Genomic DNA, 18,355 nt, shown 5'->3' on the forward strand with positions numbered 1-18,355 from the left:
TCATCATTACCTTTTCCAGGATAAGTGTCCTCAGGAATTTTTTGATATCTGGGCACAGTTGCAAACGTCTAGTTGGTGGTAACAATGGCAAGATTTAGGCTACATGGATTCCTCAATATAGAGTCCCCTATTCTTTTTCCTTCCTATTCTGTAAACTTTGCTGTCTGACCAAGATGGGCCAAAGGAGGCCAGTGTGACATTCAAAGAGTTTGCCAAGAATGACTGTCACCAGGAAGAGAAGCGTCTTCTAACATGGAGAACTCAGTTAGGATATGAGCACTTGATTCTTGACTGTGATGCACATTCTTAGAAATCCAAGCATTTTAGGAGGTGTCTTATATTTGCTGCTGTTTGGCATTTGTAGACATTTTAGGTTCTGATTCGCCTGAAAGCCATGAGACTATGTTCTTGAAGCTCTCACCAGCATAGAACTTCAGTCGATTGCTCTGGGAGTGAAGGGAAAAAAGATCAGGATGAAGTTATCTAGTTTTCTAGATTTTTCCATCCCCAAAGTGAAAAGTGAGAAGCATTAGCAAAAGTAGTGAATTCATGCCTTTCTTGGCAGAGACTTCGTTTTCTGAAAATACTATGCTATATTATTCCATGTGGATTAACCCCTGATTCAATAAATTTTACCAACAGCCTACAGTTTAAAGAAAGAGGCCCTGGGAAATAAGTTTTTTTTTTTTTTTTTTAAAATAATTATCAGTCCTTCTGTGTGAACTGGAATGAGCAAAGTTCAGATAAAGGGACATTCTGAGGTCCTGACTTTGGATGCTTTCCTAACTTGTGATGACAAAGAATGAAAACAAGTTGGTGAGGGGCTGGATGGAGAGGGGAAACTGAAATGTTTGAGAACTGGACGTTCTCATATGTATTGGACACAGTTTTGAGAAGACCTGGTAGGCGTGTTATAGAAACCAAAAGAGGACTTGTATCCGTATACAGTTTTCTCAAAGCAAATAAGCCTGTTTACAACATCAAACCTGTGTTGGGATCAAGGACAAATGTAAGGGAAAGGTTCTCACCAATAGTTAACAAGCTAACCAACCTGGTCAAAGAGCTAGGATGGCACACCATCAAAGGGGACCTACCTTCTTGAGAAAGTTCTGCTCTGAGAGCTGGGCTGTGGTATAAAAGGCATGTCAGGGAGGGCATTTTTTATTTGATAGGAAAATTTAAAACGCTAAAGGAAAGTTTTTCTTAGCAATTTTACAGGAAAACCTAAGTTTTAAGAGAGGGTATCATTCTAACTTGGAACTGAACTATTATGACTAGATCTATAATAGCAAGTCACAATATTTCTCTTTCTTGACATCAATTTAAGAGTGACTATTCACATAGTAGAGAGAATGGCTTCGGTTATACCTGCCTCCAATAGTTCCATGAGATCTGATAGGAATACATATGTTGGGTGAGTAATTTTGATTTTCTAAATTTGTTTTGATCAGATGGATGCTCCTTAGATTTTGTATTAAATGATTAGATAATGGGCCTCTACAGTTATCACTGGATACAGCTCATAAAACAATAAAAACAATGCAAAATGTCTTTTCAATGACATTTTTACTCCTTGATTTTGGGGGTTAGGGTTTGGCTCATCTAAGAAAATGGGGCAAAATAAGTCAAAAAAACATGCAAAAATTTAGCCAACCTTCAGTAGTAAACAAATTCAAGGTTCAGCCTGGGATTCACTATAGCGTTCAGCCCTTAATTCCAAGACCATGCGCTGCAATTGAGAAATAATTAAAAGGGTCTCTCAGTGCCTGAGGGAGGTTTAATTGTGTTGCAGGATATTGTGGAGTGATTTAATATGCTTCGTGATGGACCTTACAGAGAATTTACTTCTGAAATACCATTTATGTGATTAATCTCATGGGTAGATATAAAATTGCTGAGGCTGTCTACAAATTTAGCTCCAGTTCCTGCCCCAGGTTAACAGAACACAACAGAGCATTAATCATCATGAGGCATAAGGAGATTTTGATGGTTCCCTCTGATTTCCTGAGAGTTGTGTGAAATGTCTTGCTCAGAGCCTCCATTATATCAGCATTTCAGAAAACACTCCATTTGCCCACCCCAAACAGAGGTAGCCTCCTGCATGTTCCCTTCCTCAGGGAAGCCCAGGAGAAAGAGAAAAAGAAAAATTATGAAGACGAAGGTAATGGCAAATGGAAAGACTTCTTCCCAGCCAGCAATTTCTTTTGTTTGGCAATATTTAATACTCATCATGTAGTGTAATTTGTCATGATTTACTAAAAAGACTATTATCTGTATTAGGAAAGGAAAAAGAGTTTGAAGAGAAAACACGTACAAACTTATTTAGTAAAAAGTATATATTTTGGAGAAATCAAAGTATTGCAAAAACTACATTCATATTGGGTAGAAATTTGGTGTGAAATCCCAAACAAACTTTTTCTTTGGTACTGACAGAGTGATCATCTTAGAAGTGCTGCTTGATGAACCCAGTGAAACAAGACACTTCTACAGGCAGTCCCCCAAATTTTCTGACTGAGAAATCATTAGACAGTGGGCCAGGGTATCAAGGAAAAGTAATCCTAATGAATTAATTTGTTATAATACAAGTGAAAATAATTAATGGCTCTGGTGGTTGGAGAATTTCTCCCCGGAGATAGGAAGAGTGGTATAGATGAGTGATTTTAAAAACACCAAAGCCCAGGTCTCCTTGAGTAAGTCAATCCGAATTTCTAGAGATAGGGTCTAGGAATTAAAGTGCCCCTGGTGGTTCTGATATGTAGCTAGAGTTTGGAATCCCTAGGGTAGAGGAATAAGACTCTTTTATAGAATAATGATTCATAGATTCAGTTGGGAATCCAAAGGAATATTTCCAGGTCATGAAAGTAGTCTTGGCAGAGTGAAACAGAAAGTGTAATAGAATTTGGAAGAAAAAGTGGATGGCAGTGTTTGTCAAACTTTAATGTGCATGTGAATCACACAGAGTTTGTTAAAATGCAGATTTTGATTCAGCAGATGTGGGGTGGAATCTAAGATTTTGCCTTCCTTAAGGAGCTCCCCAGGTGTTGCTGATGCTGCTGGTTCACTGACCACACACTGTATAACAAGGGACTAGGGCTAAATTCTTGCCTCACAAGAGAAGAAAGGAAATGTCCCTTTGCTTTGAGATTTTGAAGCTTGTTCTGTAGTAGTAAAGTGCACTAACACCATGGAATACTTTATTTTGGAAACTAGGTATGTATGACCCAGTAACTAATTAAAAATCTATTACTCTAGATGTTTTTGAGAAGGAAATTAATAATATTTTGTTCTACTTTCTGAACAGTTCAATTTAATTCAACAATAGAATTTGTTAAAACTTAGGGATTCAAGAAAGATATTTGAGATAGCTTGCCTCAGGGGATTCGCAGTCTTTCTAGGGGGATGGAAACTTAACTACATTACAATGTGAAATGCTATCTACCAGCACTAGCATGAAACAAATGCTTTGGGAACACAGTAAGAAAAAAAGTAATACTGACCAAGGAGAGAAGATGCTTGGAAAAGCCTTTATGGAAGACGTAATATTTGAATTGGACCATGAAGGAAAATTGGAATTTTGGTAGGTGAAAAGTAGAAGAAAGGAGGAAGGATGTTTGAAGGACAAAGGCCTGAAGCAGGGGTTCTCAACTTTGGCTGTACCAAAGATCATTTGAGAGGATTTTTAAAATACTTAAATTTTTTAGATTTAAAATACAGAGTGTCTAAATTAATTAGTGCCTGCTCAACGGTGTTTTTTTTTTTGTTTTTTTTTTAAAGCTCCCTGGTAATTTTAATGCACAATCAAAGTGAGAATCAATAAAGAGATAGAAAGACACAAGGCTTGGTAAAATGTTTTGAAGTGTATGGAATGAAAGCATGTGGAAAGGCCAGGCATGGTGGCTCACACCTGTAATCCCAGCACTTTGGGAGACTAAGGTGGGTGGATCGCTTGAGGTCGGAAGTCTGAGACCATCCTGGCCAACATGGTGAAACCTCATCTCTACTAAAAATACAAAAAATAGCTGGGTATGGTGGTGGGCACCTGTAATTCCGGGTACTCAGGAGGCTGAGGCAGGAGAATCGCTTGAACCGAGGCTGAGGATCAGGATCAAATTCACGCGTTGACCAGTTCGTGCATTGGAAAAGGGGAGAGGGAGGGAGGAGAACAGAGAAAGGCGTAGTGGAGAGAAATGGGAGGAACAAAGAACAAAGAAGTCCCAGACAGTTCTTGGCAAAGGCGATCTTGACCGTAATTGTGGGGTGGAAATACCTTTATCGCAATGCTCGGAAATTGGCATGATTGCAAAATAACCGAAAGCTACAAGTATTATCGCTCATAAATATGAACTGGATTGAATTAAGGTCATTCTTAGAGCCGTCATCAGCTCACTGTCTTGCATTTCATGGTATTTTACAAAGAAAAGAGAGGATTGGTGTTCTAGCTGTACTGCTGTGATGGGGGTTTGAGCCAGGGCCGTGGCCACTGGGTTGGAAAGAAAGTGGTGTATTCAGCTTGGTTGGTGGAGTCCTCAATGGCAGTGCTATTCAAAGTGTTGTCCACAGACCATCAGCGTCAGGACCAATGAGGAGTTTGCTACAAATGCAAATTCGGACACACATCAATAACCCGCTGAATCAGAATTTCCAGAAGAGGAGTCCATGAAGTGTCTGGCTGATTCTTATGCATGCTACACTTTGAGAAGATAAAATAAAATACAAATAATTTACTCAAGTTTGCACAATTAGGACATATATGGTTGAACTTGTACTGGAACCCAGGCAATCTGAATCCACAGCCCAGTAGCTTATATTCCACAGCCTCCCATGCAAAGAAATCAGATGACCATTACAATCAGAACTGAATAGAAATGGCTGTTTTGTAATTTACTGGTTGTTAATCTTGCACAAGTTTCTCAACTTCTGTAAGCCTTGGCTTCTTTGTTTGTAAACTAAATTATTAATCTTACCCAGCTAATACAGCAGTTATGGCACAAATGATTTAATGAATTTGTTATATGCAGTTTTCATGCCATTTTCATGCTTAGTGCTATGCTTGGCACATAGTGAGAGCAAATATTCGCCATAATTATTGTTATACTGCATTGCTTCTCAACGAATAATTTAACCCTAAAGGAAGGTTTATGTTCAGACTTTCTTTCTTGTGAGCTTTCTCTCAAAATTCTTTTATATCTTCTTTGTGTAATTTTTTTTTTCCAGAAAACGGTTTGTTCATGTTAAAAATGCTTACTTGGATTCAATGGATGAAGACATTCTCTATCACTTGGATTTGGGAACAAAAACACACAATCTACCAGCAATGTTTGGAGATGTAAAGGTAAAAACATTTCTAATTTCAGGAAAAATGATTGAGTTTTTTCTACTAATTTTTCTTCTTACCTTGCCAAAATAATCTATACACCATTGGCTAGTGAAGTCCCAATAGGAACTAAAGTCACACTCATTCTCTGAAACAATTTGGAATGTGTATATCATGAACAATCATTTCCACCCCAACAAGACATAAAGGTTCCCAAACTAAATCTAATGCAAACATGTTATTTGACTACTCTGGTCCCTGGAGATAAATACAATTTTATTGACAATACTGCTGGGTGTTGAGAATTCATTATGTTTTAACAGATTCAGCTCACTATTTAACATCTACATTTATAGCTTAATCTCACTAGTTCTCATTTTATTAAATCATAAAAATAACTCAACAAAACTAACAATATTATTTCACTTCTGGAAAATAATCATTATCTAATATTTCATATTAAGATTTTGTTTCATAAGAAATATTTCATAAAAATTATTTATTAAATACTACATAAAATTGTACTTCTGCATTATTTGTTTTATCTGACATGTATTTTAATTATATAAGCAATTTGTGTTCCTTATTTAAAACAGGGAATACAAAAAAGAATATGATTTTTAAAAAACACCCAGTAGTCCTACCACCTAAACATAGACACGATCAACTCATTTATTTCTTTCAATCATTTTTAATGAATAGACTTTAAAATAGTTGTTACTATATAGCTGCATTCTACACTTTATCATTTAGCATTACATCATTAACATTTCTCCATATTATTACATTCTTTTGAAACATATCATTTATGGGTGTCAAGTGGTGTACCACACATTATAGAGACTATTATTAACTTTTATGCTAAAATATTTTCCATTATAAACAGGACTCAAATGAATATTTTTGTACCTGAAGATTTTCTACATTTAGGTCAGTTTGCTTAGGGTGATTCACAGAAATGCTCAAAGAGACTGGATTTTTAAAGAACTTTGTTTTCCAAAAGACTATATATATTTACAGTTGCACTAATGGAGAATCGTGCAGTTTTCATCTGACTTTTTCATTTCTTTGGCAATTACAATAACAAAAATAAAAGCGTCACATGTACTATCTCACTAACATCTGCAGATTTAGCTCTTTTAGGTGGGTTTAGCAGATATTAACTCTCCATAAAACAAGAAAATTAAGTTCAGAGAGGTGGAAGAAGGTTACAGTTACACCACAGAGTGGTGGCGCTGAGACCTGGACCAAGTTCTTCCAAGTCCAATCTCTAGGGTCCTTGCTCATTGTACCAGGAGGACCCTTTGGGTCACAGTAACTCAGGATTGTCCATAATTATTTAATCCTAGCTCTTTCACTTACCCATTGGGTCAAGAGGCAGGTGAGAAAAGGGGAGGAAGAAGAGGGGGAGGTTAAGAAGAAGGAGGAGGAAGAGGTTGGAGGCAGAGGAAAAGGAAGGGAACAAGAAAGTAAGGAGGGAGAGAAAGAAAAAAAGTTGGAAAATGAGAAGAAATCGATCTACGATGGCTGTGGTCAGTAGGTGCTGAGTGGCCTTCTCCCGCTTCCTCTCTCCTAGGCAGGAAGGTGTGAGGGTGTGGGTGGGTGTCCTCACAGCGAGTGACCCACCATTTCTTCACTCCTCTCCAGGCTGCCCTCCTTGCCTTTGTGTCACCTCCCTCTATCTTGTGCTTCATCTTCTCAATGTAACCTCTTCCCCTGCTGCTGTTTTGGTTTACTTATGCTCCAAGAGTCATTGATCAAGGCGGTTTTTAATACTCAATAATCAGATTGTACCAGAATTCAAATGTTAGATTTGAGGTTCATGCCTCACAATAATATCCCAGGACCCTTGTCTAGAGATGACTCTGATTAATTGAAAGACTTTTCATAATTAATGAACTAAGACACATAGCTGGTTAATACATTTAAAAGACTTGAGACATGTATTTGAGGCAGAAAGTGATTTGCTATCTACATATCTGGGTTTCTGTCTCTCTTCTACCATTTATGGAGTGCTTTCTATATATCAGACTCTGTGTGGCACGTGCGAATGGTACAGTCAGTCCCCACAGCAACTAAAGTAGTTATTATCTCCACTTTACGGATGAGAAAACCCAGGCTCAAATATATACATAGTGTTATAACATATATATAATATATGTTTATCTGTAATAGGCACAACACAGCTGGTATGTGAAACAACTGAGATTAAAACTTAGGTTTCTCTGATTAAAAAAAAATAATGGCTCTTTGTTCAAACGAAACAAACCAACACAAAAACAAAAATAAAAGCACTATGTTTTAGTACTTTTTAGTACTCCAAGTATTAGTTTCTGGGAAATCACTGGGATGGAAAGCTTTGTTTTAGAGATAAAAATAAAGGGACTCGCATGTATGTATCTCTCTCTCTCATGCGCGCACACACACACACACATGCACACACATAGTTGTCCCATCTCGGTTATAATCCCAGGAACCAGACCTTCACATCTCTGTCTGTCCAGATTTTGTTCAGCACTTATTCTCACACACTGTTTATCATAACCACTATCCAACCTTATACATTCACCACCCACCTGGTTGTGAACCTTCAGTAAATTATCTTTTGGATACAAAGATATGCTCTGTTTCAAACCTGTTTATCCCATCAGAGAGCAACTCTACTGATTGAGCCACTTTGATGAATAGGAGGCAAGAGAGAGAGAGAGAGAGAGAGAGAGAGAGAGAGAGAGAGTGTGTGTGTGTGTGTGTGTGTGTGTGTGTGTGTATAAATTGAGGAGCAGGTAACCTAGTTCCAAATGATCGGAACTGGCCATTTAACCTGAACTAGAATTTTTTCAAGGCAGCAGGTAAAGCCTGATTTATTCTCATAGATGGTTTCCTCAGAAACTTGCCTTCCTCCAGCCATGTTCTCCTCTTTGAACGAGAACATTCTACATTCAATTTCTTGAGTCCCTTAAATCTCAGGGCAGCAGTCCTGGCTCAGAAAAGAGGACATAATCCATCAGTACCTGAAAACTCAGCCTTGTCTTCACAGAGATGATAATCATTATTAATAGCATTATCTTCAAAGAAAGGAGAACTCTGGGTGTATAAAGTTGAAACTTCAGACTCCAGCAGTCGCTCCCATTTCCTTCATATTCTTACCATATTTAAAAATTTTTGCTATGTGCTACTGCAAAATCTCAGTAGCTTAATACAAGTTAAGTTTACTTCTCACTCATATTAGGTACAAAGTGGGAGTTCTTGGTTGATGGATGGTTTCCCTACAACTGATGATTCAAGGACCCAGGCTCCTTCCATTATTGTGACTCTGTTTCCTTCAAGGCATAAATTGCTGTTTCCCAGTGTGTCAACATCTGTCCAGCAGATGAGAGTGACAATATGTAGGGTCACCAATACATCCTCCTTGTAGGATAGGAGATTTCTATGGGCTAGGACTGGAAATGGTACCCATTACTTCTGCTCAAATTCTAGTCACTGGAACTCAGACATATGACCTTGTCTAACTGGAAAGGAGGCTGAGAAGTTAAGTTTAGCTGGGTGCCCAGAAAGAACGGCAAACTGTTTAGGTGAACAGCTAATCAATCTCTGCCACATTCACTAGAAAGATTCAGACAATTAATACATACGGTGGAGGATCCTTAGGAGTTATCTATTCGATATCAACATCCAAATATGTCTTTTATAAAATCACTAACTGGTATCCTCTAATCTCTCACTAGAAATTTCTAGTAATATGTAAAATTATTACTTTATAATACCATATAATATGCATTCTGAATGTATTTATATTCCCTTGTTAACGTAGAAAATGCATAAGATGCAATAGACCAGATTCATACAACATGGCATAGTTAAGACTTTTAAGATACTAGGGATATCTAAAGCTGAGCTTTCTTCTGGCAGTCATTAGCCAAAGTCCTTAACATATTTTTGTAATGCCTCTGACTCCTTCCCATTGTGTTTCTAACTTCTTTGATAAAACCAGGACAATTGATCGTTTTGTTTGAGACAAAAACACCGTAAATGTCACTTAAGGTCAATGTTGGTTGGTGGTCTTCAGCCATATTTTATTTCTCATTAAAGCAGCCAGACTGAAAACTGTGTCCAGAGATGATGTTTAGTGAGTCTGGTTTAGGAGTAAGGAAGGCTTTAAAAACCAAGCTGCTTCTGTCTGTGCATATGATCTTTATGTCTCCAGAAATATTCAGAAATTCCTGTTGATTATAGCAACATCTACAGTTCAAAGGAGAATTCAAACCACAAGCTATTCTAACATCTGTTTTGGTTTTATGGTCAATCTGAATAGTTGTAATTTACATTCGCTGGCACCACACAATGAGGTTATTTTCAAACTACTGTACTGTGTTTTAAAAATTTCCTCGGACTTAGATCGTGAGCCAAGTCTTAACTATCCACACCAACAAAGAAGAAAATTCCATGAATTATTAATAACAAGTTTAAAACTCACCTGAAACCATGGTCTTAACCTCTTTGTTACCAGTCTTTATGGCTGACTTCTATTGCAGTTCATTACTAGCTTAAGGCTTCATCAGAGAAACTCATAAGAAGGCAGAGAAATGACAATGTTAAGGGTAGAAGAGAAGCAGAGGGCCTGGATACAGGGCTAATAACACCGCTAATTGCGAAAGAGTGTAGCTCAGGAACTATTGCTAAATGGAAACAGGATGTATCATGTTATCAGACCACCCAATAGTTAGAGTAAATCATTTGTGAATGGGGCCACCTATTCTATAACCTCAGTTAGGTATTTCATTAGACAGATATTCTTTATCCCTGTGATGGACCTCGTCAGCCCTCCCAATCCTCTGTCCAATGCTGCCCACATCAGCTAGATACCACCAACTGCCTTTTCCTTACAGAGGACTCAGACCAGCTTCATTTGTACTAAATTCTGCAATATAGGAATAGTAAGCAAGTTCAGAAGCAGGAATAGAAAATTGCTACATGATATATAAATTAATGGTTACCATTTGTCCATCACTGAGAACGTGTCTGGACTTGTGCAATGTCCTTTGCCATATGCAATCTCACGTTCTTCTTTCAAAACTCTCTGAGGGGTACTGTGTTTTTCCTGTATTGGAGATGGTCTGAGGCACATAGCTTATTTGTGTGACACTGAGCAAGCTTCTTACTCACTGATGGGGTTGGAGTTCAAAGCCAGGTTTACCTAACCTCAAAGGGCAGACCCTCAGCTATGTTGTCTTCTCTCTCTTTGCATTTTCCTCGCCACTTACTTCAGAATCCTGGAGGATTTGACTCTTGCCACCTTGCTGTGGCCTGTGCTTCCTCCTGGGTGTGAGAGTCTGCCGGTGCTCACTCTCTTGTTGCCGACCCCTAGTGCTTCTCTGCTTCTCTCCCTGGCATCTACCTCTCCCATTCCTGGTCCCTGGGGCTAGTGTACCCCTAAACAGACTGTTGTATGAGTAACTGCCAGACAATTGTATTGCCATCTTCTATTAGACATCCCTGACTGCAACACCTATCCTAATTTCAGAGAAGGGAAAATGTGAATAAAGCAAAAACAAAAATAAATCACTGGAATTGATGAAATGCCACAGGAAGATCCCACATTTACAATAATAAGGCTTGTTCCATGAGAATTTCTTCTGAATAAGAAATTTAAAAGTCTTGAAATGATTCCTTTAAAATTTTAAGTTCACATAATCCATTTCACAATACAAATTTATGATGGGGGATGCGGAATCAGAAAACATACCTAAAACCGGTAGTTCTCCTTTTGCTCTTGTATCACTTACATGCTGTGGCCTCAGAACTTACATCCTAAGCATATGTCATGGTAATGCTCAACAATAGCTGTCTATGTCAATTTAACATGCTGGTTGGTGTTCACTATAAACAAAAACACCAGGAAACACCTCCTTGAATAATATGAACATTTATTTTGATTTGTGATTTTTTTTTTTTTTACTAATTTAGTGCATAAAACTTTGCATCTGTTGCCTTATTTACAGGTTGATGCAAAATAGCTAATTCATGGAACATAAACCATGACATCTACACACACTCTTAAGTAAATTAACTAAAAAGTAAAATAAAAAATTAGAGTTGAAACTGACCCGTGGTTCTTATCCCAGTTACTATGACAGGCCCTTGTTTATTTTTATTAACAGTTTGTCTGTGTTGGGAGCCCCAACAGAATGAAAGCATTTGCACTGTTTATGCACAAGGAGCTTGGGTTGGAGGAAGCTGAAGAAGACATAAAAGACATCTGTGCTGGGACAGACAGATATTGTATGTACAAAACCGGGCCTGTGCTCACCATCATGTGAGCACATGGTTGCATTTCAGCTAGTCATTGCAGGCTAGACAAAAAAGTGGGAACTTTTACATGCAGGAGTTCTTTTTCCCTCCTGCTTTGCATTCTTACACAATTAAGCTAGGTGTCCAGGTATGAGTTTCTTATTGGAAAAAGCCTCCAGGGCAGAACATAGCATGCAGCATCATTTTTGTTTATTCGTTACCACTTAGATATTCAAATTAGGGGGAAAATACTCAAAGCACCCCTCCTTTCTCTTTACTTTGTAACTGGTTAACACCCCTCACTCCCCCCACCCAACGGCAATTTTCCTTCCTCTACCCCTTACCCAGCTTTGGGAATGTTGAGCTTTTAGTACACATAGGCTAATTTTCAGGACTGCTAAAGTGCTGCTGTTTAACACCATAATACGCTCGCTGAAAAGCTGCTAATGCATTTCTACTGAGCTCTTGTGAATTACTGTCCTGCATTTAGAACATGTGAACAGTTACGGAAGCACACAGTGTCCTAAGACAAAATGAAAGGGGAATGATTTGCAGTTTTAGGGAACATGCAGACCATTTCCCCCTTGGACTCAGCTGGGCACACACTGATGAGGGCGTATGTGCATAGGTGTCCAATTTGCCTTCCCATGTTTATCCCTCTGCACAGGGCTGTATTCCGAAGCAATAACTCTGAAGCCATCACATTTCTGGGCAGTGCAATCCTCATAAGAGGCACAGGCAGGCATGCCAGGGGACAGGGGAAGAATCTCCTGCACAGGGTGGCAATTCTAAGGAACTGAGCTATAAGTGGCTCCTACCAGAGGGAATAGGCATCATCCATGGATTGCCCTACAGTGTGGACGAGCATTGATGAAAACCTGGGGTAAAGAAGAGAAAATTATGCAACAACAATGAGGCAGCTAAATTGATCTCCTCTCTGGGCCAAGAGAGCCTGAAACCTGTTCAAATGGGAGAATCCATTCAATTATTCGCTTGTGCATTCAATAAACGATTACAGAATATCTACATTAGAAGGAAGCTGAATATCCACTGATCTTGGCAAATTTTTTCTTACCAACATTTGCTGGACTTTTAGACGATAACTGTTTTTTTGTACAGTAAATGGAGAAACACAAAAATGTTAAGTTTCTTAAAAATGTGGCACTGCCATAAATAAGCAGTAAAACTTCAGAGGAAGAAATGAAAACAGCAATAGACTGATCCTGCTGTCCTGTCGGGAAAAAGACCTGAAATATGTGTCATGCCAAGGTTACCAATTAGAAATGGGCCTTACTAGGCAGGCAGGGGACTGACAACTGTGATTCCTTCTTTGAAAACTCTTCCTCTCCAGTAGCGGTTGAATGGGGTGCATGTGTGTGACAGACAGCACAAGTCCATTTGACCTTTCATCAACGCGTCACATAATAAGTGACAATCATTAACTTACTAAATGTCTGAACTGAAAGGACTCTGAGAGATCATATAATAATTCATCTTAATTATAGTAAGAAAATTAGGTAAGAAAAAATAATACTGAGAGAGTTTATTCATTAGTCACAGAGGCAGTTCCAAAGTCCCAGACTTGTTAATTTTGGATATACAAATCAATACAAGTTTGATTCCTGGCTCCAGGATGCTTACTAAGCATTTGAAAGTCAGGGCATATTCAGTGGGAACCAGAAAGGGGGAACGCAGAGTTTCGAAATTTCCATAGCTCAACATTCTTGATAGAAGGAGGAAGTTCAGGTGAAAACATCATGGTCACGGCCAGTGGTTTTCCAAAGTCTTTGTATCCAAGAGTAGGACACATTGAGGAGCACATTTGACTCTCTGCTGTCATGTCAGGAATGAAGTTACTACCAGTTTTAAATTCAGTTCCAGTTTCTACAAAATTACAGAATGGAAGATCTTTCTGGAGGGTTATTAGGACATCATGTGGCCACCAGGAGTTGCTAAATCCTCCAGCCTGTGTTGATCCCTTTCCTGTTGACATTGATTCCACTGTCCTGAATACTGAATAAAACAGGGTTATGATCATGATCTATAGTAATTTAAACTCACTTCCATGTTCAGTATATGTTTAAAATTGTGAAGTGGGGAATCTAGCCCACGTTTCTACCCTAGTACCTTTCAAAGCACACAAAATTAAAAGCAAATGAAATGGATTCACTATTTCATTTAGTATGGTTGAAAAGGACTCTTGATTTGGCGGCCGAAATTATATTTCCTCAAAATCAAGTCAATCGTGCAAAAAGCTCTTTTTCAAAGGCTCATCATGAAGAGCCCAGTGGGAAGATGGGAAATGGCTCTGCCCTGACACACCTGTATACCATACCATCCCCACGTTCTGCTCTTGCTGATGAGGGCTGAAGTCAACAGAACTGGCAGCAAGACGCCTCCCTCTGATCTTCACAGATGGACACATCTGTCAGCATGTCATGTAGGCGCCAGTTAGGGAGGACTTACGTTTTCCTCAGCATTGGCAAAGTCTTAATGATTATGTAAATTTATCTGAGGCCTGTTAACTTGTAATGAAGGAAGAAGATATGTCCTGTTCATGTATCACTTTGCAAGATGTATGAAGACTTTCTCTTTCTTTCAACAGCACGTCATGGTCATCCCCTCCATTTCTATTATGCTTCATGAACTCATCACATTACTCCACCATGCACGGTGCTGCGATGTCACCATTATTAGAATTGGCACATCAGGGGGAATAGGTGAGACGGATTGATTTCTATTAGAATTGAGTGATCCTTACACACGTGGTAGCTGCCAAAATATACCATCCTATTCAGAGCCCAGCAGAAGCCCAGATGGGCTAAAATGTGTCAGAAGGCTGGACTTGAGGAAATTCAAGGAAATCTGCCCACATTGCGTTTTTCTTTTCTTCCTTTTTTCTTTATTGAAACCCACAGGGAGAGATCTCACTGCCTATTGCAGGATGGTCTTAGGTGTTTATAAAGGGAAGAGTAGAAAAGTTGCTAGAAGATGTGTTTTGAGGGTAGGGGTAAATTTCAAGTCTTAGGAATTTTTTTGTTGTTGTTTTTGTTTTTGAGACAGAGTCTTGCTCTGCCGCCCAGGCTAGAGTGCAGTGGTGCAATCTCGGCTCACTGCAAGCTCCGCCTCCTGGGTTCAGGCCATTCTCCTGCCTCAGCCTCCTGAGTAGCTGGGACTACAGGCACCCGCCACCATGCCCGGCTAATTTTTTGTATTTTTAGTAGAGACAGGGTTTCACTGTGTTAGCCAGGATGGTCTCGATCTCCTGACCTCGTGATCTGCCCCCCTTGGCCTCCCAAAGTGCTGGGATTACTGGCGTGAGCCACCGCGCCCAGCCAGGAATTTTTTAAAGTAACAGAAATAAGTGTGTTCAAGTAAAAAAAAAAAATCACAAAAATTTCCCAGTTTCATCAGCTAAGTGAGCAAACTGCAAAGCTCTTAGAAAAACATTGCTTTTTGCCCACATCAGTTACTACATCACCTCTACTGGCTGTATCTTTTCCTCATCAGTACACCAGAAAGAACCCAGGCCAGGCTTTCAGGGAAGGCTTAAGTGATGCTTCCTAAAGTTTTCACAGAGCCTCCTGACCTTCCTTCTTCTTTGGCTTCTCAGGCAGCTGTAAAGAGGCCTTGTTTTTGCTTCCAGAATGTGTTGTGATGAAGTTTTGAGGAAACGTCTTCTTCTTCAGCTTTTTCTTAAGGAGCACATCTTGTCAGGGTATGATTTTACCATGTCACCAAAATGCAAATACAGACTGCACATGGTAAATGGAGAAGTTTGGTTGACAGGGCGATAGAACTGAATGGGCATTATAAAAAGGGCTGAGATTTGGGAATAGAAATGGTTGTAGAATTAGACATTTAAGGAGCAAAAAGGGATGTCAGAAATCCTCACACAAATAGCTGGAGAAGTGTTGTGTTCAACATCACAAAGCCACCATGGCTGAGCCATGCGTCACTAGAAACCATACACGCTGGAAAAGATGGTGGCCTTTCCACAGCCGTGGTCCAGGAATCAAGTCCAGCCAAGGCCCTTACATCTGGGAGAAAGTAAGACCTTTGTGGATATCCATCCAGAGAGAGAAGTAGAGTGTTAGCAATAAGTGTTAGATCAGGCATCCTTCTAGATTGTAGTTTATCCAATACCCCAAATAATCAGTAGTAGGGAACTACTCATTTGGGCATGAATTTCAGATAACATAGCTATTAAAGTTGCTCATAATTCTTGGGTTGTGGGTTACAAGGATCTGCCTTCAGAGCCCACATTCATGCATTGTAAAGTCCTGACTGCTACGGTTACCACTTGATATTAATGAACACCAGCATGGGCAAGGTGCTCCAATGACCATCCAGCTCTTGATAATGGTCTTTTATTTCATGGCAACATGATACATACAGCACACAATGAAGGCCCATGGATGGTGGCAAATTAACCCACTGTGCTGGTATAGACACCTTCATTTTGAAGTTTTATCCTTATTAAGAACCCTTAGCTTATCAAAAAGTTGTATTTGCTTATTTTGTTTTAAGCAGTTTTGCATTTGGAGATGAAAGATGTACACAGTATTATGTTGCTCACATGATCCCTTCCTACATGAGCCAACACACCTTGATAAGCATAAAGTACTCAGTTAAATAGTACGTTGACCTTTGAGAAACCTTAACCATGACATAATACACAAACATTTAAATATCAGGATGGCATATAAATAACATTATTTTTATGTATACGCTTTCAACTTCCCTCTCAATCACTTTCTTAGGACATTGTGAACAATTCAAGGAGCCACTTACTTGGATTGTTTAAAAAGTATCTGGCAGGGCACGATGACTCACACCTATAATCCCAGCACTTTGGGAGGCCGAGGCAGTGGATCACTTGAGGCCAGGAGTTTGACAGCAGCCTGGCCAACATGGTGAAATCTCTACTAAAAATATAAAAAATTAGTTAGGTGTGGTGGTGTGTGCCTGTAGTCCTAGCTACTCTGGAGGCTGAGGCAAGAGGATTGCTTGAACCCGAGAGGCGGAGACTGTAGTGAGCTGAGATCACCCCACTACATTACAGCCTGGGTGACAGAGCAAGACCCCATCTCAAAAAAATAAAAATAAAAATAAAATAAAAAAATAAAAAGTATTTCACCCAACAAGGACCTATTATCAGTGGCCACCTTGGGTCTGTAGTTGGATCCTCTAAAACATTTTGTAATTAAGTCTACTTTGATCAATATCAAAATTTATGCCACCCTGAAGGATAAGGCTATACTCTATAGCACGGATTGTCAAGCTTTTTCTGTAAAGGACAAGATAGTAAATATTTTAGGATTTGCTGACTGTGTGATTTCTATTGCAACTTCTCAACTCTGCCACTAGAGCTTGAAAGCAGCTATAGACAATATGTAAATAAATGGGTGTGGCTGTGTGATAATAAAACTTTATTTACAAAGACAGGATTTGGTTTATGAACCATAGGCTTGCAGAGCTATAATCTATGGCATCTTTGTGAAAACATTCACTCATTCGACAAATTGTTATTGAGTACCTATAATGTGGCAGGCACAGAGCTAGACCAGGAGAGAGCAGTGAACAGACACAGTTCTTGTCTTTATAGAGTTTACGTTCTATCAGAGAAAAAGATAAACAAATGGGTAATTATAAAAACTGTTAGGACAGAGAGAGTCTAGGGCATCTATGAAGATAGATCTTCTTATTCAGGCTCTAAATAGAAATGAGACTGGGTCAGAAGCTGGGTCAAAACTGGGCCTGGGGAAATTTAGTGTAACCTGTCTGTGTTGCCTTTTAATTTTTTCATTTGTTTGCTTCCCTTCTGTGGATTCAGACCTTTTTCAGGAAGTAAATTAAGCTGACACCTGAAGAGTGACTTGGTGTGTGATGAAAAGGTGGGGGGAGGATGAGAGGGCATGCCAGGCAGGGAGACTAACAGTTGGCAGAAAACAGTTTCTTAAGTAAGCCCAAGTCCCTTGAGCACCCCAGACTTTGTAGCCATGGAAGGTCAGCCAAGAGGCCTGATTTACATGGAGTCGGGGAGGGAACAAATGTGACAAGAATCAGAAGAAAAAGAGGATAGAGATGCAAAGAAATTACAGTAATCAAGAAGTCACGAGAAGATTAAATATTAAGAAGTCACATCACTTTATGAAAGCTACTTGCTGGCAGGCTTATTTATTTTTTTCCTGACCTAATTTATTCAGATTTGAGCCCAAAGGCTGGCACTAATTTGCATGTCCAAGAGTCATGTTTGTCTTGAAATCTAAACCCCATCACATTGTAAATGTGCATTTGGAAAGACAACAAATGTAAATGCCTCTTCTGAATGTTACTTAATTGCATTGGGAAAAGAAAAAAATTTTAAAGTTGAAAACAGGGAGACTCATTAGCAGCTAGCATTAATGTTCGCAGAATTGGTTACATATGCTATGTGTCAAAAGTAAACTCTAAATGATATTCTTCTGTAATCATTTATTATCACATTGCAGGGATTGCACCAGGGACTGTTGTAATAACGGATATAGCTGTAGACTCCTTCTTTAAGCCCCGGTTTGAACAGGTCATTTTGGACAACATCGTCACCCGAAGTACTGAACTTGACAAGGAACTATCTGAAGAACTGTTCAACTGTAGCAAAGAAATCCCTAACTTCCCAACCTTCATTGGACATACAATGTGTACCTATGATTTTTATGAAGGTGAGAACAGTTTATAAACTGGGAAGGCAACAGAAAAATGCCAGCAACT

The 18,355-nt window shown here is 39.1% G+C and overlaps 1 protein-coding gene across 1 annotated transcript in view; it reads left to right on the forward strand.

The window, feature by feature from the left end:
• Positions 1 to 709: 709 nt before the first annotated feature.
• UPP2 (uridine phosphorylase 2) overlaps positions 710 to 18,355 on the forward strand; it is a 31,927-nt gene continuing 14,281 nt past the window's right edge. The window contains exons 1-6 of the mRNA XM_021923408.2: positions 710 to 1,414; positions 5,215 to 5,332; positions 11,473 to 11,627; positions 12,270 to 12,340; positions 14,119 to 14,322; positions 18,097 to 18,306. Of these exons, the coding sequence (XP_021779100.1) occupies positions 1,353 to 1,414; positions 5,215 to 5,332; positions 11,473 to 11,627; positions 12,270 to 12,340; positions 14,119 to 14,322; positions 18,097 to 18,306 (820 nt within the window). The 5' untranslated portion in view covers positions 710 to 1,352. The remainder of the gene's footprint in view (positions 1,415 to 5,214; positions 5,333 to 11,472; positions 11,628 to 12,269; positions 12,341 to 14,118; positions 14,323 to 18,096; positions 18,307 to 18,355) is intronic.

The sequence above is a fragment of the Papio anubis genome, chromosome 10, assembly GCF_008728515.1.
Source record: "Papio anubis isolate 15944 chromosome 10, Panubis1.0, whole genome shotgun sequence".
In the NCBI taxonomy this organism is placed as follows: domain Eukaryota; kingdom Metazoa; phylum Chordata; class Mammalia; order Primates; family Cercopithecidae; genus Papio; species Papio anubis.